This window comes from Electrona antarctica (genome assembly GCF_951216825.1).
Source record: "Electrona antarctica genome assembly, chromosome: 13".
NCBI lineage: Eukaryota > Metazoa > Chordata > Actinopteri > Myctophiformes > Myctophidae > Electrona > Electrona antarctica.
In genome coordinates, this window is record NC_136794.1 from 36,580,653 (window position 1) to 36,604,181 (window position 23,529).

At 43.5% G+C, this 23,529-nt stretch overlaps 2 protein-coding genes across 2 annotated transcripts; both read right to left on the reverse strand.

Annotated features, from left to right (window-relative positions):
- Positions 1-18,701: 18,701 nt before the first annotated feature.
- LOC306934947 (ubiquitin carboxyl-terminal hydrolase MINDY-1-like) lies at positions 18,702-19,691 on the reverse strand (the record flags this gene model as incomplete). Its single annotated transcript, XM_079517769.1, has 1 exon — positions 18,702-19,691. The coding sequence occupies one exon, from the start codon at positions 19,689-19,691 to the stop codon at positions 18,702-18,704; it is 990 nt and encodes a 329-aa protein (XP_079373895.1).
- Positions 19,692-20,734: 1,043 nt separating this feature from the next.
- LOC306934948 (ubiquitin carboxyl-terminal hydrolase MINDY-1-like) lies at positions 20,735-21,733 on the reverse strand (the record flags this gene model as incomplete). Its single annotated transcript, XM_079517770.1, has 1 exon — positions 20,735-21,733. The coding sequence occupies one exon, from the start codon at positions 21,731-21,733 to the stop codon at positions 20,735-20,737; it is 999 nt and encodes a 332-aa protein (XP_079373896.1).
- Positions 21,734-23,529: the final 1,796 nt, after the last annotated feature.

Consider the following 23,529-nt stretch of genomic DNA (forward strand, 5'->3'; position numbering starts at 1 on the left):
CTCAGCACACACACACTGCTATCATCAGTGCAAGCACACACTGCTTACCTGTCGTCAGAAATGCTTACGTCGGGAGGAAAGTGGTACAAAGTCACAAATTAGATCCAAACTTTGGATGAAGATCCACCAAGGACAGCTCTCCTAGATTCCGATTTATTGAGGTTTGAAAATCCTGTTTGTAACCGAGGTAAACGATGGTCAGATTTTCAGGTCCCATAGCTGGAAGTGACGGGCGTTGCCATAGCAACCAGATCAATGTCTTGAGTGTAGGCTGTAGGTGTAGGCTGTAGGCTACAGGTCAGCTCCATATATGTAGATCTAATGGTGGCAGCGGGGGCAGTGTCTTGAGTGTACAGGGTTTGATGAGGGCCCAGGTAGGGCCGGGCCTTAAGTTTCGGGCCTGTTGAGAACTCTAGTTTTCGCTGGCTGCCGGGTGTGGCTGCACTATATAATAACTTTGGGGCGGGCCCGTCTAGAGTTTGAATGGACACAGGTATCAGTCAAAAGAGATGCATCCAAGAGGAAGGACGGGTGGGGAAGGATCAACATATGGAATGTCAGAACAGGAGGTGGAGGTGTGATGTGACACATGGAATTGCAAGTTTTCATGGTAAATGCAACCTACAGTCGCAAACAACTAATACATCTGGAGTGGTTGTTCCCTACTCATGCATTGAGAAATTTAACCTACACCTACTGGTTGAGAAGTATTGCCTGAAGCTCACAAGCGCAATATCTCTTCAAGCAGGCATTGCCTGCAGGCATTGCCTCTTGGATGAGCGGTAACCCCGGAAGGACATTATACTTATGGATTGTAGCTTTAATAATCCCAGGACAATCATCCCCCCCGGGCAATGGATTAAGCGTCTACAACTAGCTAATTACGACATTTCTGTCCCTCCAGCTTATCGGATGAGCGGAACCAGCCAATTGCAGGTTCGCTGGTGCACGGCGGTGTTTGATTAACACATTTATAAATGTGACAACACATACCCCAAAATCCCCAAATTACGAGAGTTAATGTCTGCATGCAGACTCTGCACATTCACCAACTCCAAGCTGTCTGAACGATGGAGAGTGGTTTTTTGATTGATTGATTGATTGATTGATTGATTGATTGATTGATTGGTTGGCAATTTATGTGTATGAGAGATTGAGAGAGATTGTAAGACAGACAGTCAAGACCAGCATTGGGCATTAGTGATATACAAGTATAGATTTCTCAGTAGCGTGCTGGCAGTGTCACTTGTTTTATGAATCAAATATAGCTTTTCAGTCGAGAAGCTCTTTCTTTGATAAGGATGGTAGCGTCCACACATGATACATGAGTGCGGCACAGTTTTCTGCTGATAAATAAAACTGATAAGGGATAGTAAGTGGCTATTCATCCTGTCTTCGAGTTTGCATACAACTATAATGAAATTATGTTTAAATTTTAATACAATTATTATTTCCAGAGTAGCTTTGGAATAATGTAACAGGTATTGTACCTGTATAGTAGACTTCCCAAAGGAAACCACTCTTGGACAATACTTTTTAGTTTACATCTATGAGCAAATATATAGAAAAACAATACACTTAAGATGAACTATACAAACAAACCCAAAGAAGCTGATGAAAATTGAAAATAAATAAATCTGACAAAGACAAACCAGAGCCATAGAGTAAGACATAGTTACGACGACATTGAGGGGGCAGCCTGGTCGCGTGGTTCATGTAGCCTACTCGCACGAGCCCATAGACTCCAATGCATTCCGTAAACTTCCGGTTGTCCCTTTTAAAGGGACAAACCAATAGAAGTCTATGTAGAAGAGCCTGGCCCCATGAAGTGAACAGAGTTGTCGGAACAGAGTTGTCTTACTCTATGGCTCTGGGAAATCCACGTTAGCAGAAACAAACGTAAGTAATACAATCGCAGTGTATACTGTTGTGGATTGGCTGAGGGATAAGCAACACAGGTGTGTAGTTGATAAGGTGATAGAGGATGGGGAGATAAGCAGAGGGTGGTCTCTACTCCTGAACATATGTTGAACACAACTTTCATGATATTAACTACTTTTTATGTACTGTATGTGATGTATTGCCATGCTTTTTGTACTTGCTTAATGTAAATCGCTCTGGATTAAAAGCGTCTGCTAAATGCCTAAATTGTAAATTGTGCAGTGTTCCTGTTTGATCTCTAACCTATGGCAGTTCAGCCCGTTGGTTTGCCCTCTTCTCTCTAATCTGTGAAGTATGACGTTTGGATGCTCAAAGGGTAAAAATATCCATCTCTTTCTCTCTCTCACATGCTCACGTTCTCTGCTTTTCCTCACTTGATTGCTCTTGCTCTCAGAATCTGACCTTCAAAAACAAGGAAAGCAATTGCTGATTAAGGTCAGAGACTCAGGGTAAAGGACATGAAATGTCTATTTGCACAATTACAGTACACATGCAAAAGGTCAAATGTTGACACCAGACACACCTTTAGTGAATGACTTCTCATGCAGACAGTCTTATGTTCCAAATGGTTTCATCAAAATATGGAAATACATATCCTTGGCCTTTTGCCATAATCTTCTCAATGTGAAGTGCTAGCATGGGGCTCTGAGGATCAAGGTTCAAGATTGTACTTTGTTATATCTTGTGCACAGGTACTGTGTTGCCTTTAAGGCAAATGTTCTATTTTTCTGTATATTAATTGATGGTACGTGGTTGAATTTCTGTATACATTAGAAAAGCTTGGAAGTACTTTAATGTGAAGTTCTGTAACAGTGCTTTTATTTTGAAAACGCTTTGTATTTAATGAGAGTCACTTCCTGTCAGCACCATTTTGATGCAGCAGTGCACAGAGATCACAGGCTGTTCAGAGCTGTGAGCCTAGAATCCCATCTAACCCGCATGGAAGCATTTTAGAGGCAATGCCGTAAATTGTGGTGTTGTTTTCAGTTATGTTAACTTTCTGTACAACTTTGTGACTTTTTGTACATGTTAATTTGTAAGAAGAAGTAGCCTAGAGTGCACAGGTGTAGGGCAGCCTGATAATTGCCTTGATGTGTGTGTAGATCATTTAGAACAAAACCTGAATGTTTGTATTGTTATGTTTGCAGTTTTCACCGTCATGTCATGAGGAAGAGCAACAGTCCAAGCTTACTTCGTCTCTGTCTTCATTGGCTGCGGTTTAACTCGTTTAGTGACAGTTCCCTACACTGCATGAGAACACTACAGTGAAAAGGCAGCACTGGAAGTTTTCAAGTGGAGTGACAAGATGGCCACAAGACCAAGCAGCAAGGCTTCCAGTGCTGGGAGCAGCAGGACATCATCTTCATCAGAAAGTGCGGCTCGTGCCCGAGCCAAAGCAGAAGCGGCCAAGGTGAGAGCACAATATGCTGCTCAAGAGGCCAAATTAAAAATGGAAAAGGCTGCCAAAAAGGCAGAAAGGATAATGCAAGCCGCTCGGTCATGCATCCTGGCCCATCACCTGAGTGCAACATGGCTCCTTCACCGCCACAAGAGAACGGCAGGGAGGGAGAAGAGCGGTCCAACATGGCTCCTTCACCGTTACAAGAGAACGGCAGGGAGGGAGAAGAGCGGTCCAACATGGCTCCTTCACCGTTACAAGAGGGGGGAGGGAAGAGCAACAGTAAATGGTCCAAGCTTACTTCGTCTCTGTCTTCATTGGCTGCGGTTTAACTCGGTGTTTAGTGACAGTTCCCTACACTGCATGAGAACACTACAGGTACAGTACGCAAGAATAAAAGTTATTTTTGTTTGGCCAGTTTGATCCCGGGCTCCCCCAGAGTTATATTGTCGTAAGTGTCTTTGAGCAAGTGCCCCCACCTAAAGCTAATTGTCTCCACCAGGCCACACCAGGCCGAAGGCATGGGGAGAGAGTATGTTTTGCACTCCGTCCGTGTGTCCGTGTGTGTGTGTGTGTGTGTGTGTGTGTGTGTGTGTGTGTGTGTGTGTGTGTGTTTGTGTCCGTCCGTCCTTCCTTCCGTCCGTCCGTCCGTTACCAGCTAATCTCCGGCACCGTTAACCCGGTCGATGCCAAACTTTGCACACACACTCGTCACTCCCTGGATGCCAACGATGAACCTCTGCCCCACATTTTCCAGAACGGCCTGTTATAGCGCCACCATGAGGCAGCTTTTCACATGTTTTACCTAAAACTGCACCGATCTGCGTGAAACGTTGCATGCACACTCCCTAGAGGCCAAGGACAAACCGTTGACCTGCATATATATAGGAATATATCCCAAAGGGTGGGATATATTCCTCAGCCTAGTAGGAAAGTAAATTGCACGCTGCGTTCATGATTTTAGCCTTTTTGTTCAAAAATAAATAAATAAATAAATAATAATAATAATAAACCTAATGCGTTGCTTGCCTGCATAAACTGGCTGAGGTGGACAGAGTGGCATTTCGACGCACTGCCATTCCGACCACGTACGTGGCTTCCGCGTGCGCTTAGGGTTCGGGTTATGGACAGGGTTAGTAATGCGGCGAGTCGGAATGGCGATACATCGGAATAGTGGGCTTTGGAATGTAACCCTGGCTGAGAACACTTGCTCCGTTTATCATTTCCAGCAGTGCACGCTGATAACAAAGAGCAGATTCTCACTTGAGGCGTGGAGAGGGGCCCCATGGCTGGCCCGCCTGGCCGCCACTGAAAGCCTTTAAAGCCCCATTCAACAGCAGGACCTTGTTGGCCTCGATCCCCTGCAATGCATTGCTTTGGCTTGGTGTGTCCGCCTCAGGAGAGCAGGTTTGTTATGCTGGTGGGTTGTTCCGCTTACTTGATTGGTGGATGGGCAAGATTCATTAAAGCCTCGCTTCGCATTCCTGCACATATCTTCCCTGATATATGCTGCGGCCGACTTAGATTTTTCTTTAATATTTGCAGTCTACTGTTTTTCTTTGCACCTGCTCCATCATTGTCTCACAGGCTCTCACTTTGACATTCTCTCTAAAGCCCTGTCAAGCTTTTTTATGTTGTATTTAGTTTCTCTCTCTCTCTCTCTCTATCTCTCTCTCTTTCTCTGCTGGTTTGGCTCTCTCATTACCTCTCTGTCTCCATCCATCGCTCTCACTCAGCTCCTCTCCATCTGCTGGTAACATGCTTTGTTAAACCCAGGTGAGGGGGACACAGCCTCATCTGAGGAATAGAATGGGTATAGAATGCAAGGGAAAAAAGCTGGAAAATTGCCCCCGTTAGTCCCTAAAGCGAGGAAATGAGATTGAGAGTGGCGACATACTCCTCAGCTGCTGGAGGGTCCTCCCCTTACCAGCTCACTACGGCTGGGCAAGTATACCGACCATTCCCCATGGGGCCCTCGCCTCGCTGTAACACAACCAAAATGAATTAGGAGTCAGGGCCCAGTGGCCACGAGGGAGGCGACATGCGACAGTTGCATCCACCTACGACATGAGTGACTGTTGATTGTTGATCTTTGTATTTGGGTTCAGAATGAGATGAGATTAGCCATCAGGGGGAGAGCATGTCAGCAGTGAAATGTGCTGAGATCTATTTCTGCATGTATCATGTGGACCCATTGCATTTATTTGCTCTTCACTCAATTTATATCAATGTTTGGCAAGGGTTTATTCCGTGTTTTACATAATCTTCTCCACAATGACGTTTGTTCAGCTCTTTTCTGAAGAGAGCTTCTACAATAATTCACTTGTTACACACACACAGTGAATGCCTGTCTCGAGGAAATATAATTGTATATTATTGTTGCTTATATGCTGCAATTTCATTATCCAACATCTGCTGCAGCCCGTTTGGCAATAGCCTGTATGGCACACGTGCACCTAAAATAGCTGATCAAGCTTTTTCCGGTGAGCGACAGTCATGACAGAAAGTAAGCAAATGTCAGACAGGCTTGGTTTGAAATCATCCTCGCCCAATGTTCCTCTGGGATGAGAATGTCAGTTGTGTGAACGCCAGTCTCTTTGTGATGAAGCCGTGTGTGGTGTGATGATTATACTGCTTTAATGAGGCAATCTGTTGGCACCCTCCAGGAGGAACTAGCACACAATGGATATAATGCTTACTAATGTGACCCACATTGCCTTTCACCTAATGAAGGCTGAGCACAAACACCACACCAAAAATATTTCCAAAACGGCTTTTCATTTTGTGATGTACTTTGGTTATGTTTGAGTGTTAATTCAACTCTGAGTGGACCTTTTCATTTTTAAGAATTAGATTTTTATTTTTTGACTATGCAGTGTGCAGTGTGCACTATAGTGGAGTGGCTCTTGTTGGTTCTGCTATACTAGTTTGGTGTTCTCAATGCCCACAAAAACGTTGTTTTCAGGAAATAGGGGTGGGGTGGGCACCTGTGTTCCCACATGGACCCAATGTAGTAATTTAGTAACAAGCGCTTGTTAATATATTTTATTGGTTACATATTTATAAGAGCCAAACAGCCTACACAACTAAGTTCACTTAAATCTTTTTAAAAAAAACATCAACGGTGGGTTTGAAAGCGTTGCATTGGGACACGTGGTGAGTTTGTAGATCTGAATTTTTGTGTCACATTGTAGTACAATAAACTAGAGCCTTAACAAAAAAGTAATAATGGTGCAAATCTAGAATCCAGAGTGGTATTTTATCACATACTATACTGTGGTGTCTCACTCGGAAAGCACCGCCCAACAGGTGAGATTTCCCCCAGAGAGCAGACTAGACGAGGCAGAGAGAAAGAAGACAGCGTCACAAGCTTGGGCGTGTCATAGAAGGAAGGTACATTGACTGCCACCTAGTTGTCATTTTGGGTAGTTACCTTCCGCCACGGAAAAGACTGGATTTCTACCCATTTACATTGGGGTCTCCCAGCCTCTCAGAGCGAGAGAAGAAGAAGCAGCTTACTGTACATATGTTAGCATTAGCTTACAATGTTTATCTTTCGCCAGAAACGGTAATATGACGGTGCGATCAAAAGTCACATCCAAACCTCGGATGGATTGGCCAAAACCACAGACAGCGCCGCATTTTTCAGAGAGAACAGCCAACAAAGATTCTACTTTATATGGGGTCGCTATGGCATGCGCGCGCACTCGTCCTTGTGCTGGGAGTGACGAAGACGTTGCCTAACAAGTATTCCGTCAGAAGCATACAACAGTTGGATTTTAAATGACAGAGAATTCCGTCAGAAGCAATTAATTGGTTAAGAATCAGCGTGCCAAAAAGTGTGCCAGTATTGAGTGTTAAAACGCATTGCAACGTGTAGATCTGTAGACGCTTGTAGATCTGCCACTTTTGCTGTCACTTTCAGACTTTGAAGATATGGGGGTGCCATACCTTTGGTTGCTTTGTTGTAACTTGTAATCATAAAAAAATACTACTAAAATAGAAGATCTACAAGCTCACAACATATTGTGACACATTATGAGCTTGTAGATCTGCTATTGTATATTTGTCATACAATTAAGTATACGGTATATAGCTTAAGTGTAAGGCACTGACAGATTTAGATTTTTCTAACACAAAGTTGTTTGTTGCTTGTTAAGCAACAACAAAAAAGAACATTTTAATCCCTCAACGCAATGTTTTTGCTCAAACAGTATGTCATCCATGGCATCTGAGGATGGGCAATCTACGTATCCTGAAAGCCATTTTATTTTATTTCCTGTCGAGTAATTTGAGCAGGGTGGGGGGATTGGGGGGGTTCAATGGCTGAGCTAAATAATAAAATCCCATTCGCCTGAGGCATCTATTGGCTGGCACTACCAGCTGTGGTGGCGTTGCAAAACACTTTCTTTCCTTGCAAATGAGCCATAATTCACCAGTTAAGGACTGCTCTCACCTTGACATCCATAACAATGCGATATTATCCCCTCTGGATACTATGTCCTGGTTTGACTCATGGACAAATTCATTACACCATCATGCAAACTCGGCAGTTAGGGAACTGAAGCTTTCAAAAAAACAAGTAATGAAACGTTATTGTTTTCACAGATCCTCAACTGCCCTTTTCACGAGCTTAGTTTAGCAGGCTGTTTTGAGTTTCATAAGCAGTTCCCTTCCCTGTGCATAGTTGTGAAATGATGGAAACGCCCAAAATCAAAGCATGTGTTGGACACTGCAGTCTTGACACTGGTGGCACACGAGTTGACACAACCATCATGAAGAGAACATGAACACGAACACGGTATAATTCTCATACAGTACAGTGTACACACATCATACAAACAAAATGTATAGCACATGGAGTGTGAGTGTGTTTGTGTGTTGTTTACGTTTCAATGTGTGCCAAAACAAATAAGCATTATGTTCCGCAGAGATTTAGACATACAGTACATTAAAATGTAAAGAATACATTTTTCCAGTGCACCCACCATGTGGACATGCATGAGAGGCACCAAAATACACACATACACATGACATGCACATGCATGCAGACAAAATGCCCATGTAGCCTAGTGTAGACAAATCTGCACAGTGCACACGCAATGGAAACACACGTAAGCCTTGTCGTTATCCTGTTGATTATGGTGGGCCATATGTTTGTTACAGATGTATACGACATGATTTTATTTAATCAATAATGACATAATACTGTTGTGGACTTAATTATGTGGTGGACTGGAGGCGAGTGGTAATGATGCCACAACAACAAGGGTTTCCAGGATGGATTTACAGGATGTTTATTTGTCAGAACGTCGGCAGAGTTACAGAACTTGGCACAAATAACGGCAGGTATAGTTAAACTCACACTCTTTGCATAAGTCTTTCTTTGGTTGTTGTCGGTCCGTGGTTCTCAGGCAGAGACGGAGGAGGAATCACTCAGACGTCCATACACATAGAAAACCGGAAAACAACACACTAAACTGGCGGGCTCAACAGAAACTACCCAGAACCCTCTGAGGCTAAGATCCAATCAGAACACATTAGACTTAGTAACTACACACACGATAGGCTTACAGCATTACAGTAGCAAGGCACAGGATGGCAGTTCCCTCGTTACAATACATCACACGCACACAGACGCACGCACACACACACACACACACACACACACACACACACACACACACACACACACACACACACACACACACACACACACACACACCTTTACTATATACTCAAATGGTCGTGAGCGAGCCTGGAGCCCAAAATCACATGGAATCGGTTAATGCTAATTTGGGTAGTTATGATGTAATTTCATGCCAGCCAAGTCTATGGACTTTAATGTTTGATTAGGGCAGTAAAAGACAATGTAAGACATCATCTCGCTGATATAAATAAATCATGCCCCCAAAAATCTGGGAGCCCTTCACGTAACGATTTTTTCATATACCTAGATTGGCTATATTTACTAATATAAGAATAAATCAGGCATACGGTAACTCCAACCCTAACCCCAACATTTGACCCTCACAAATATTGTAATACAAGTACACGCATGCGCACACATGCACACACACACACCATTTCCATGCAGATCTGACCTCACAGGTTACCATGTTACCATGGTTACCAATTACCACATTGTATGAAGGCTCAAATGTAATTACAACCAACATCTCACTGACAGCCTGTTTGATCAATAATGAAACAATAGTATGCAGTTACACCCATATTGATTAAATATTTTTTATTATGGACTTTAAAAGCATAAAGTACTTTACTTCATGTAATTAAAGCTGATGATGATACCGGTATACAATTTAGGCATTTAGCAGACTCTCTTAATCGAGAGTGATTTACAGTAAGCAAGAACAAAAACATATACATGATAATAATAATAATAATAATAATATCTGGGATTTATATAGCGCTTTTCATGACACTCAAAGACGCTTTACATGTGTTGGGGCCAGGGGGGGAACAAGAAAAAAAAACTATTATAAGAATAAAACCAATAAAACAGTGCATACAACAAGTTTTAATAACACATCAGCTTGGAAATGCGATAGTGAACAGGTGGGTTTTCAGTGCAGATTTGAAGGTGGGAAGTGAGGGGGCATCTCGGATGTGTTTGGGGAGAGCGTTCCAGAGGGTGGGGGCGGCCACAGAGAAGGCCCTGTCGCCCCAGGTTTTTCGTTTGATCCTTTTAGGGACCTCAAGGAGGCCGGCTTCGCTGGACCTGAGGGAGCGGGATGGGGCGTGTGGCTTGAGGAGATCGGAGAGGTAGGGGGGAGCCAGGTTGTGCAGTGATTTGTAGGTGGTGAGGAGTAATTTGAAGTCGATTCGTTGTTTGACGGGGAGCCAGTGGAGATCATGAAGGACTGGTGTGATGTGGTCTACATGATACATCATAAGAATTGTCAACATGAATCATACGTAAGCTAAGAACCTAACAGTGGAATATCTATATAATGAAACTATGCATATATACTATGCAGTGAGTCGATGTGTTTCCTCCAACTGCGCCTTGGTCTGCCCCGGGGTCTCCTCCCAGTGGGACGTGCCTCGAGGCCCTCCCTAAGGAGACGCTCGAGAGGCATCCTAACCAGATGCCCGAACCACCTAAGCTGTCTCCTTTCCAGGCGAAGAAGCAGCGACTCTACTCTGAGTCTCTCTCGCGTGACTGAACTTCTCACCCTATCTCTAGGGAGATGTCAGCCACCCGGCCGAAACTCATTTCGGCCGCTTGTATTCGCAACCTTATTATTTCGGTCATGACCCACGGTCCCACACTTCATGACCATAGGTGAGAGTAGGAATGAAGATTGCTCGGTAGACAGAGATATCAATCACTGTTTGGATCTTATTGACAAATTTGCAGTGTTACTGTTAGATGTTTCTACAGTACTGTGTGATGCCATTAGCTGCTTCAGTCGGCCATCCACATGGAAATAATGGACTGTGATATGGACTGTTATATTTGGAACACAAACACATAGGCCTACAGAACATACTGTAGTGTAGATGCAGATGGGCACAGAAGGACACATCCACACACACATGCAATCAATGTATTTGGAATGCAGTTAAATCATTTGTCTGCATACATTGACATACACTTTGATATTGTAGTTACTTAACATGCAGTATGTGGTACATATGCACACAGTGATGGATATCAATGCCACTCGCATCTGCACCTTCCATTACAAGGATGTACTGTACAGTCATGCTTTCTTGATCTAGAAAGATAAATAACTATCTGCTATGATGAATTCCTGTTCTGTTCTTTGACTATATAGAAGTGTCTATTTGTACGTCTCTAAATGTTTTGATGAATTGAACAAGGTGGACCCTCTTGTAAACAAGTGTAATGCTTAATTGGGTCGTCCACTCACAGTTAACAGTCTTTGTATTGAGTTTGTGCTTGAAATGTACTGTAATTCTGCAAACTGTTAATACATATTTCAATCAATCAATCAAATGCTTTAATATTGCAGGAAATACTGATTACTATTGTATATAGAATAGCATGTCAAAGTGTTTTGTTTCACCACTGAGGTAGAAAGTAATTGAATACAATAATGTATTTGTTTTGCAAGACGAGCCTTAGATAAGATGCAAGAGGTGTCACAGGGGCACAGAGCAATGTCATTGACAACCGAGGACCAGAAAAAAAGCCAGACTTGGCGTTTGATAAGCGGATTTGTGGCCATTTGTGTGTAGATGGACCTCGGAGTCACTCGGGGGTGACTTTGATGGCGGAGTCCAGTCATGCGGAATCTCATTTTATACACTGCGGTTCAGATATTTCAGCTGGCAGAGATGTCCATGGTCTCTGCGCTTGTTAGAATTGCTCTGTGTACATTTCAGTTTAATGTGATGGTCTATATTAGATAGACACTGAAACACTCGCTGCCACTGGAATAGAGCCATTCTGCTCTTTGGAGTTCCATTTGCTGCCTTCAACCCCCCCTGCAACCGTAGCGCACAAGCAAAGTATTTTATGAACATTATTGCAAATGTTGTATTTACACGGGGAGAAGATAGGGGACACTAAGAGGTTGCTCTAAAACACCTGTTATCAACTGCCGAGTCAGAAGCACAGGAATCACAAAACTATAAAGCCATGTTTGAAATGGAACATAATTAAAGTGGGAGGGTAGATGATAGGTTTGGGAGTACTGGAAAGTGTTATACAATGTCCTGAAGTCATTATTATGTATTTGTAGCTATAGTAGATTGTGGACTTTGACTGCGGTCACCACAGTACTTTTGGGGGTTGTAGGCTAAATTTGATTTTAATGGTTTAATGGGAAGTTATGAGGTTGGTTGTCGTAACAACACTGCTGATCTTCAGAGCAGTTATCTCCTGACAGTCATGAATTATATAGTTTTAGTACCTCTTCAGCAGTGAAAGAAAAGGCATTAATGAAAGAAATGAGCAAAGCAGCTGTTAGTTTGCATGGCCTATGTGGACCAAATGAGGAATAGCCTCAATTTCATTTGACTTTATTATTGTATTATGCCCCTTATGTCTTAATTGTATTAGAAATCATAACATTTTCACAGCCTATCTGTATTAGTTTTGACCATAACAAGGATATATTTTCAATGTATGTTGCTTCTTTATTTTGTATTTTTGAGGGGTGCTAGCCCCTCCTATACACAAGGTTTAATGTTTGTCTTTAGTTCAATGTTTGTTTTGTAAATGCCATTGACACTGAAGGGAAGATTTACGCCATAATGTGTCATTTACGTCATATTGTCTCTTTATTGTTAATGGCGTTTAATGTTTGTGTTTGCACCGTTTGTTTTACATCACCATTACATCACCTAATCAACATGAGTTAGACTTTAATATATTAGCACCCCTCAATTCACACGGCTCTGATTCTTTTCATTTATATATCTTTTCCCCCCATTCCTTTTGTGAATGCAGCAACACTGTGTAGGTAGGCACGGAGCACTAAGAGCATAAAAGAGGCAGCACTGCACTGTTTTTGACTTTACGCAATTAGCAATTAGTAAAAGAATCCTCTCAGGTTGGACAAAATTTGATTATTTTGCTTCTCAACTGATTCTGACAGGACATTAAATCTACTAGCCAGGATAAAAAATTACCCTAATCTGCTCACTGCAAATACCGTAAATTTTGCTTTAATCTAAGATGGCCCTGTTGATAACCTATTATAAGGACATATTTTCTAAATTTCATTATGATTTAGGTAGCATGTGACGTGTCAAACTAGGGGGTTTTCATGATTCTGAATCCATTCCAAGCATTAGCTGGGTGCATACTTAATTAGTGTGGTTGCCCTTATTATTCCACTAGAGTAACCTTTTGTTTGACGCACTACTCCTCCCACAGTTTTGGCAGCACGCACTTGAGCCATATCTCAAATTGACCGGCTTCATCGGGAATGGTGTGCTTGTATTTTGTTAAGAGAAATGTTCTATAGCTTAATTGATATGAATTTATTAGTGAATTAAATTTCCCCATTGACATGAATGGGAAAATGCAAAAAATCACATTCAAGTATTTTTTCCTCAGAGACTGTAATCACTATAGTTACAAAACTTGGAGGGTAGGTTCATAATAATTACTAAAATTAATCAACTTATAATGTTATCGGTCGGCCTCATGGTGGCGCTATAACAGCCCACTTTACGTTTTGGCTTATAACTCTTGAACCGTAGGTCGTAAAATCAAAAGAAAAATCCCTGGCTTTCTTGGGTCATGACGCATCTCGCCATATAGGCCACGCCCATTTGCGTCATGATAGATTTTCCGCCATTTTGAATTTTCTCCAAAACACACTTTTTGCTTCTCCTTCTACAGATTTTGCCCAAATCTCACAAGAATTGGTACACATGATCTCTGGACTGTTCCGATGAAAACACCACAGGCGGAATTGTGATAGTGCGTATCGTTCGGCCGTAATCGGCTTCCGAAGTTAGTGGGAGGGGCCTATTTTACAAAGAATGCCACAAATCACGAACCAAACGTCCAATCAACTCCAAATTTGAATCAAATGTCGCGGGTGGTTTAATCAACCAAAAGCCAAAAGCAATTCCATTTTCATCCATAGGGGGCGCCACAAATGCGAAAATTGTAACCGTTTGTCGCAAAAAACATGATTTTTGGGGGCATAAATCCCCTCGAATTACTTACACAGATTCACAGGGGTGACGCGACATTGTAATTGGCTGGCAATATTAGTGGGAGGGGCCTATGTAAGCGACTGCGGCAACCACACTTTGCACTTTTTCAAAATTGCAACCTTTCCAGTTTATATTCATATTTGAATAGAAAAGAGAGGTCGCACACAATGCATCGCATCGCGACGCATTGTGAGCTTGTAGATCAGCTATTTTCAAATGGTCAGAATGTATATAGGGTTGAAGTGGTTACAGTAATGTATGTTTTTCTAATCAAAATGTAAATCTCCAAATTAACTAGTAACTAAAGTTTTCAAATAATTGTAGTGGAGTAAAAGTACAAATGTTGGCTCTGAGATGTAGTGGAGTAGATGTAAATGTATTGGAAATTGGAATACAGTCAAGTAAAGTACAAATACCTCAAAATTGTACTTAAGTACAGTATTTGAGTAAATGTACTTAGTTACTTTCCACCACTGGGTTAACGGCAGGAGGATGAGTTAACAAAACGTCAACAAAGAGAGAAGTATATGACCAAGCTGTCCGTCTGATGACAAAAAAGATTACGAAAGAAAGGAGAGAGAAGTATGACTAAGACACAGAAGTGGTCAATATTATCCTCAACTTCATATTGACATCTGTTGTCCAGATCATATCTCACACCAGGGCTGCAGGGCTGAATCATTCAGGCTGCGGTAGTCAAGTCATACACCCAGCCAGGCCACCCTATCCCTATACCCACACGCATGTACGTTTGGATTACAACAGAGCCATAGAGTATAGACAGAGTTGCGACATTGAGGGGGCAGATAACAGCCCGGTCACGTGGTTCATGTACTCGCACGAGCCCTCGACTACAATAGATTCTGTAAACTTCCGGTGTCCCTATTCGCCAATAGAAGTCTATGTAGAAGAGGACTGGCCCCATGAAGTGAACGGAGTTGTCGTAACTCTGTCTATACTCTATGGGCTCTGGATTACAAGTAGGGCTGCACGATATGGACAAAATTTCATATCTCTGTATTTATGCCAAATATTGCGATATCGATACGATATACGATATTACCGTTAAAATTTCATATTCTGCATTTTAAGTGTTGCAACACTTATACACGTGTGGGGATTGAAAAACCATAAAACCTGCAGGTGATCTACTGTATGCTATCAAATTGTATGTTTATTCACGCAGCATAGTACTGTACAGTATATGAATGATACATTCTCTGGCTGATTTTAGTTTCTACCCTTCTAAGGACTAGCTGAGACCCCAACTTTGAGAACCAATGGTGTAGTGACCGGCGGGAACCCCTTTTGGTGTTTTAAGAATTATGTTATACTTTAGCTATTGAAAAATAGCAGATCTACAAGCTCATACGTGTGGTTAGTGTGGTTGCCAGACTATTGTAATTGTAACACTTTATTTTTACTGGAGTAAGACTTTTTTTGAAACGCTACTCCTCCCACAGTTTTGACTGTACGCACTTGAGCCATATGTCAAATCGACGACTTCATCGGGAATGGTGTGCTTGCTCATTGCTAAGAGAAATGTTGTAAAGTTTAATTGATATTAATTAATTAGTGAATTCATTTCCCCCATTCACTTAACATGGGAAGATCTAAAAGTCCAACTCAAGTATTTTTGAGTTGGACTATGTAAGCGACTGCGGCAACCACACTTTGCAATTTTTTTAAATTGCGACCTTTCTAGTTTAGACTAGTCATTGGTTAGACATAAGGTTGGTGAGGGGTGCGTTAAGACAACCGGATTAAGGTTGGTGAGGGGTGCGTTAAAATGACCGGATTAAGGTTGGTGAGGGGTGCGTTAAGGGTTGGGAGAGGGTTAAGGTTAGGTTTAGGTGTGCTGCCCCGTGGGAGGTTAGGGTTACGGTGAGGGTTTGAGATAGGTTGTAGGACTAATGACTGGTCTAACCATGACTAAATTTGGCCATAGCCACTTACCCAAATGTCCCCAAAATGTGCTGACCGCATCACATTTGTGACGACGGCTATGGACGTTTTTAGCCCAAGGAGTGTTTTGGGGGCAAAACTAATGCTTGGAATGGATTCAGAATCATGAAAACCCCCTAGTTTGACACGTCACATGCTACTTAAAGCATAATGAAATTTAGAAAATATTGCCTTTTAATAGGTTGTCAATGGTGGCATCTTGGATTAAAGCACATTTAGGGGTGAGCAGATTAGGGTAATTTTTTTTATCCTGGCTAGTAGACCTAATGTCCTGTCAGAATCAGGTGAGAAACAAAATAATCCAATTTTGTCCAACCTCTGCCATTTAATTATTGGACTAAATGGTAACGTTTGTTGTCGTTTGATTGTCTAGCTTCCCCATCTGAACACAGCTGACATTTTGTCTATATAGATTCCAGTAATTATAGCCAGGAGCATTGCGTCAGTGCTTCAGTGCAGAGATGGCAGATTATGCTAAAAGGCTTCTCCAAATATTATTTGGAAAGGTCACAGTCACAGCTGGATAAAGGTGCTCTATATGGTGCTCAGCACTGTCGCAACTGTATGTACACCCACATTCGGGGAAAAATATGCAGTTAAAGGTAGGATTTCATGCAAAACAAAATATGTGGTATACCTTTTGAAATGCCTGTGCGGCCTGTGTTATGTGGGAAAAACTATCAGGGAAATTAAAACCAGGTTCTCAGAGCATAAAAGTTCCATTCGGAATAATGATTCTTCTGTTGCAAGACATTTTAATGCTGTGGGTCATGCAGTCAGCACTTTGAGGTTCCAGGGGATTGAAGTCGTGAACCCCTTAAAAAGAGGGGGTGATAGGGACAGAGCGTTACTCCAGAGGGAGGCCTATTGGATTCATACACTCCAGACAGAGCATCCCAAAGGTCTTAATGAGGAGCTTTTATTGGGCTGCTCCCTTTATAGTCATAGTCGGCCACATTGGCCATTTTCAAATTCTAATTACCTTACGGTTTATAAATTCTACAATGAGAACTGATACGAGTGATCTGGATTCCAAAGGTCTCCCTCCTTATCTATATTTAATGTTTTCTATTAATATTTTCCATTTATGGCGTTCCATTTCCATTTCCAATTTTGTCTACTCATTTCTTTCGTTCATAACTTCTAATTTCACTCAAATTGGTATTCTGACCTGAGCAGTCACAGAACACAAACTAGAAAAAGTGCCCCTCGGGGCACAGGTCTCCACCAGGGCAGGACAGGTTGTGGCCTCCTGGTGGCGCTATAATAGGCCAATGTGAAAAGGGTGCCATTTCTTCATACGCCTTTGATGGCAATTGGATGATTTGAGGCATTTTGTTCCAAAAATGTGTTTTAGCCAATTAGGATGGAATATGAAATATTGGACAGATCCGACTTGCGCACATGACCATAGAGATACTGTGTAACGATTTGTGAGATTTTTGGACAGAATCTGGAGGAGTAATATAAAAAAATGTGTTTTACAAAAGTCGGCCTCCTGGTGGCGCTATAAAAGGCAGATGCGGAAAATGCAGGTCAAAGGTTTGTCCTTGGCCTCTAGGGAGTGTGCATGCAACGTTTCACGCAGATCGGTGCAGTTTTAGGTAAAACATGTGAAAAGCTGCCTCATGGTGGCGCTATAACAGGCCGTTCTGGAAAATGTGGGGCAGAGGTTCATCGTTGGCATCCAGGGAGTGTGTGTGCAAAGTTTGGCATCGACCGGGTTAACGGTGCCGGAGATTAGCTGGTAACGGACGGACGGAAGGACGGACACACACACACACACACGGACGGAGTGCAAAACATACTCTCTCCCCATGCCTTCGGCCTGGTGGAGACAATAAAGTACGTGTTACGACCCGTAGGCACTGTATAAACCTCCTAGGCGGAAGTGACCGGAAGTGACATAGTGTTTACAGGCATCATTGATTATCAAATCACATGATTAAAATTTCAAATATAAATTCAATACCTATTATACACAAATCCGACCAGAAACCTGCACCTAAAGGTGCTCATTGATTCAAGCTGTGACCAGACTGTAGTATTGCCTCAGTGCTACCGTAGACCTTTTGTACAGCTAAATATTAAGTATGTAAATCAAAGGTGAAAGGGGAGACTAATACATGTTTGTATGGCTGATAATCTACCATTACCTGCTGTGCTTGGTTCAGACCTGCCTGTGTGGTTTGATTTATTCAGTCTGTCCCGTCTGTCTGTCCGTCTCTTTGTTGTTACAGGAAGCACTATGGCATTAGTGTCTCTCTAGGTTAATACAGGAAATTTGGCACTGAGTGGCTTGTGTGTGTGTGTGTGTGTGTGTGTGTGTGTGTGTGTGTGTGTGTGTGTGTGTGTGTGTGTGTGTGTGTGTGTGTGTGTGTGTGTGTGTGTGTGTGTGTGTGTGTGTGTGTGTGCGCGTGTGTGCGTGCGTGTGCGTGCGCGTGTCATGGCCAAATTAGCCATTGGGCCAGCCCAGTGGGGCCGTGGCCCAGGGGCCATTTTGTTAAATTCTGATCAAAAAGATGATAAAAACTCGAATTGTATGTGCACGCGCATTATGGGGACCCCCAAACATTGACCGGCCTGGGGCCTGTGTGTGTGTGTGTGTGTGTGTGTGTGTGTGTGTGTGTGTGTGTGTGTGTGTGTGTGTTCGTCGTGTGTCGTGCGTGTGCACACTGCGCATGCATGTGCGCGTTGCAGAAAGGAGGTAGAAAGGTTATACCGTAAGTTATGACAACACACATTTGTCTTTCTTTGGTCGTCTTCTAGTGCCCTCCTGCTGGCCTGGTCCCTGTTGTTGCTGTGGCTGTCTTGCTAACTTCATGTCGCTCACTCCCTGTGTCTGCTGAAGGGACATAGCTACCAGGTAGTCCTGATCAATCTCTGTCTGTAGTTGCTTCGGGGTGTGTTTCATGTGTGTTTCATGTGCTCTCTGAGGAGGATTACACAGTCTGAACTCGGAGTCACAGAAGTTCCCATCACCCTCTACATTGTGGAGAGACTCCCAAACCAAGTGCTCCTCTTGCAGGTAGCCCTGGTCCGTTACCAACAGGTACAAATGTCCCTGGTGTTTGATTATGGTACTGAAGTGGTTGTTTCTGAAGAACACACATATCTCTCCCTCTCTGGCTGCGGAGTTCAGCTCCCATAGACCGTGATACGATAACTGAGTGGCGGTCGACTCCAGAAACTGTTCTGCTATCAGAGCTTCACTAACTCTGTTATTGTCAGTTGATTGTTTGTAGTCAATGATTTTCTCCACCAGCTGGTTGTAACTCAACTTCCCTACTGCTGAAACCATCTCTGGGCTCTGTGGGTCGAGCAGCCAGCCGTGGTACAATGTAATGTCCAGCAGGTCAAACACGATTAGCTCTGGAGTGTATTCAAAGTCTGACACCCCTGAGAAACCGATGTTTACATCCAGACCTGTAGAGAGTTTAGGAAGGACGGCTATCGCATCGCTCATGTTCTGCTGGAAGTTGAGCTCCATTCCTTCCACATTCTCTCTGGGTGTGACAGACAACACACTCTCTCCCAGGTGAGCCATCAGGTCTTCAATGGTGACGACTTCAGTCTGAGGTGGGAGTACAGCCTTCCATCGTAGGAACAGGGTGTTCATTATAGCCAGTAGAGGACAGGGTCCATTCTGACTCTGTGTGATGATAGGAGTTTTTTTCTCTTTCCATGTGATCCACTTCACCTTGTAATAGGCTGGCATGCACAGCTCCATCTCCAAAGCAGTACCAGCAGCAGTAGCTACAGTGGTAGTAGCGCCCCCATTATCAGAAGCAGGAGTAGCTCCAATAACCTCCTCCTCCGCTTTCAGACTGGGAGACCTTCCCACTGCCCCCACTGTAGGGCAATATGTTGACAGGGCCTCATCCACAACAAGGGAGTTTCCTATGGCTGAATTCACACCTGACAGTTCCAGGCTGGCAATAGAGAGAGAGGCAGAGTCTGTGGAGTGAACCTGCTCCACAGAGTTCTTCGTTGCATGGTCCACACCTGTCTCTGCGTCTGTGTCAATCTTCATCTTGCTCAGTGGAACGGACAAACCGTCTTCTGTGGTGGTGACTGGAATTGTTCCTTTCTCCGACAACAGCATTGCTTCTGGCATGGGTTGTGTTACTTGCTGTGTTGCGCCAGCATTGGCAGTCAGAGGATTGCGGGAGTCACAGTGTCCAACTCCTACACCTGACGGTTCACCTACTTTGTGGCTCAGGCCCTCCACTACAATGGCAACAGACGATGGGTCAAGGTCTTCTGAAGCATTGTCTGACAGTGAAGAGTATTCCTTTTTGTCTGAGATTAGCAGTGCCACTCCCTTGGTCTCCGTACAGGAATCAGCCATAGCGGAAGGTTATTAGCCTCAACCTTAACGCTTGAATAGCTATTGGCAAATTAAGTAAGGCCTTAGTTGCCTATATACGCTATAACAGAGTCTCTCGACACTGTATAATAAGTATATAAAAAATAAACAATGCGCAATAAACAATGTCTTCACACCTGACAAAGCAGTATGATTACCTGGCTACAAGTAGAAGACTGGCGTTGATGTAGCTCCAGTGTGGACTTCTGACTTCATGTGATAAGCCTAATCATCATGGTATAAGTCATCTGTGATGCGTGTCTGACATATGACACCAAATTTGGACAAGGTTTCCACGCGATCACAGCCTCTTTGATTTATACGTTATACGTAAAATTATGAAGTAAAAATATTTTAAAAAGTGAACAAATGAGTGGTGGTACTTCTGTGGTCTACTGTGATTCTGGCCCCTGTTGTTGTTGTTGTCGCTGCTGCTGCTGCTGTTGATATTCTTCCGCCTGTAGTTGTCTTGCTAACTCCAGGTCGCTCAATGGAACAGGGGGTGGCCCCTGTGTCTGCTGAAGGGACACGGCTACCAGGTAGTCCTGATCGATCTGTCTCTTTTGTTGCTGCAGGGTGTCTTTGGTGTGCGTTTCAGACTCTCTCTGAGGAGTATTACACAGTGTGAACTCGGAGTCACAGAAGTTCCCATCACCCTCCACGTTGTGGAGAGACTCCCAAACCAAGTGCTCCTCTTGCAGGAAGCCCTGGTCCGTTACCAACAGGTACAAATGTCCCTGGTGTTTGATCATGGTACTGACATGGTTGTTTCTGAAAAACGCACATATCTCTCCCTCTCTGGCTGAGGAGTTCAGCTCACGCAGCCCATAGTACGATAACTGAGTGGCGGTCGACTGAAGAAACGTTTCTGCTATCCGAGCTTCTCTAACTCTGTTACTGTCTGTTGAATGCTTGCAGTCAATGATTTTCTCCACCAGTTGGTTGTAACTCAACTTCCCTATTGCTGAAGCCATCTCTGGGCTCTGTGGGTCGAAAAGCCAGCCATGGTACAATGTAATGGCCAGCAGGTCAAACACGATTAGCTCTGGAGTGTATTCAAAGTCTGACACCCCTGAGAAACCGATGTTTACATCCAGACCTGTAGAGAGTTTAGGAAGGACGGCCATCGCGTCGCTCATGTTCTGCTGGAAGTTGAGCTCCATTCCTTTTGCATTCTGTCTGGGTGTGACAGACAACACACATGATACCAGGTTCTCCATCAGGTCTTCAGAGGTGACGACTTCGGTCTCTGCTGGGAGTTCGGCCTTCCATCGTAGGAACAGCGTGTTCATTATAGCCAGTAGAGGACAGGGTCCATTCTGACTCTGCGTGATGATAGGAGTTTTTTTCTCTTTCCATGTGATCCACTTCACCATGTAATAGGCTGGCATGCACGGCTCCATCTCCAAAGGAGCACCAGCAGTAGCAGCCACGGTGGTAGTAGCGCCCCCATCATCAGCACCAGTAGCTCCCATAACCTCCTGCTCCGCTCTCAGACTGGGAGACCTTCCCTCTGCCCCCACTGTAGGGCAATATGTTGATTGGGTCTCATCCACAAGGGAGTTTGCTGTGGCCGAGTTCACATCTGACAGCTCCAGGCTTGGGATAGAGAGGGAGGCAGCGTCTGTGGAGTGACCCTGCTCCACATAGCTCTCCTCCGTCTCCTTGTCGACGTCTGCTTCTGTGTCTGTGTCAATCTTCATCTGGCTCAGCAGGATGGATAAACTCTCTTCTGTGGTGGCGACCGGAACTGTTCCGTTCTCCAACAAAGGCATTGCTTCTGGCATGGGTTGTGTTACTTCCTGTATTGTGGCAGCTTTAGCAGGCAGAGGATTGTTGCAGTCGGAGTCTCCAACTCCTAAGTTGTGGCTCTGCCCCTCCATTGCTATGGGAAGAGACAGTGGATCAAGGTATTTTGAAGCGTTGTCTGACAAGGACAACGCATGTCTCAGGTGTCTTCACGCCTGAGACAAGAGCAGGACAATTTTCTGGACACACACAAAAGTGCCAATGATGTGGCTCCAGTCTGGATCTCAGATTTCATGTACCAGCCTATGACATCAGTCCTCTATGACAAATCTATGGCGGATGACTCCAAATTTGGGTAATGTTCAACAACCCCTTTGACTTCCATTATTGGTAAAATATTTCAAAAAGTATAAAACATAATGTGAAAGCATTCAGTGCCAAACCTGCCACTGATTGGGTGAAGCGGTTTAAAAGATTACTCACCTTTTTGAGGGGCTGGAGTCATAATTGGCAGCCAAGTCTATGGGATTTTTAATGGTTGTTTAGTTCACTTATGATGTAAATCATTTGCACTACTACCCTAATAGGGAGTAGTGAATGAGTGACTGAATAAAGACCACAAACTTTTCAGTTCTTTTGGCTCTTGAGACCACGCACTTATGTTATAACTTATCTCAAGTATCGGTGTGAATATAATGTACATATTAATGACTTTGGATAAAGGCACTATACAAATGCACCATTAGTCTTTTTTTGAGGCGCGATAGCCCCTCCTATGTCCAGCTTTTGGTGTGTGTAGCCCAAATCTTGTCCTAACGTTAAATGCCATTGACAATGAATGGAGGATTTTGGGTGTTTGGAAACACAAACATTGCGTACCACAAACATTGAAGACGAAGGTGAGGACACAAATTCTGATTGGCCGAAATGAGATGATGTATGATGATGTACGATGATAAGTGCGCCTCTCACTTAACACGGGTGTGATTTTATTTACTTAGTCAAGTGTACTGTGGTTGGCTACCGACTACATCATAGTGTACTGTGGCACCCACTATGGCTTTTTAGCGCCTCTCAAAAATAATGATTTATTAAACAACCACACCCGTGTGTGGTAACGTGTGTGACAAATCGTACGACTTTGACTTTGAAGTGAGAGGCATTATCTCCATGTGGAGCTGGCCTGTTCTGACATCATTCTGACATCTGCATAGACTCCATAATGCATGCCTGACAAAGAACTCAATCATCATCATCGTGAAAAGCATCATCTGACAAGCATTCCTACATAAAGAGTGGTTGTGGCCCTTGAGGGAAGAGAAAAGCAGCATTTGTTACGCCCCTCGCGAAAGACTCCATCGCCTTCCGCACGATACAGGATATCCGTACGGGGCCTAACTCCGACAACCAGCTCTAGTTGAGTAGTATATTTTACAAA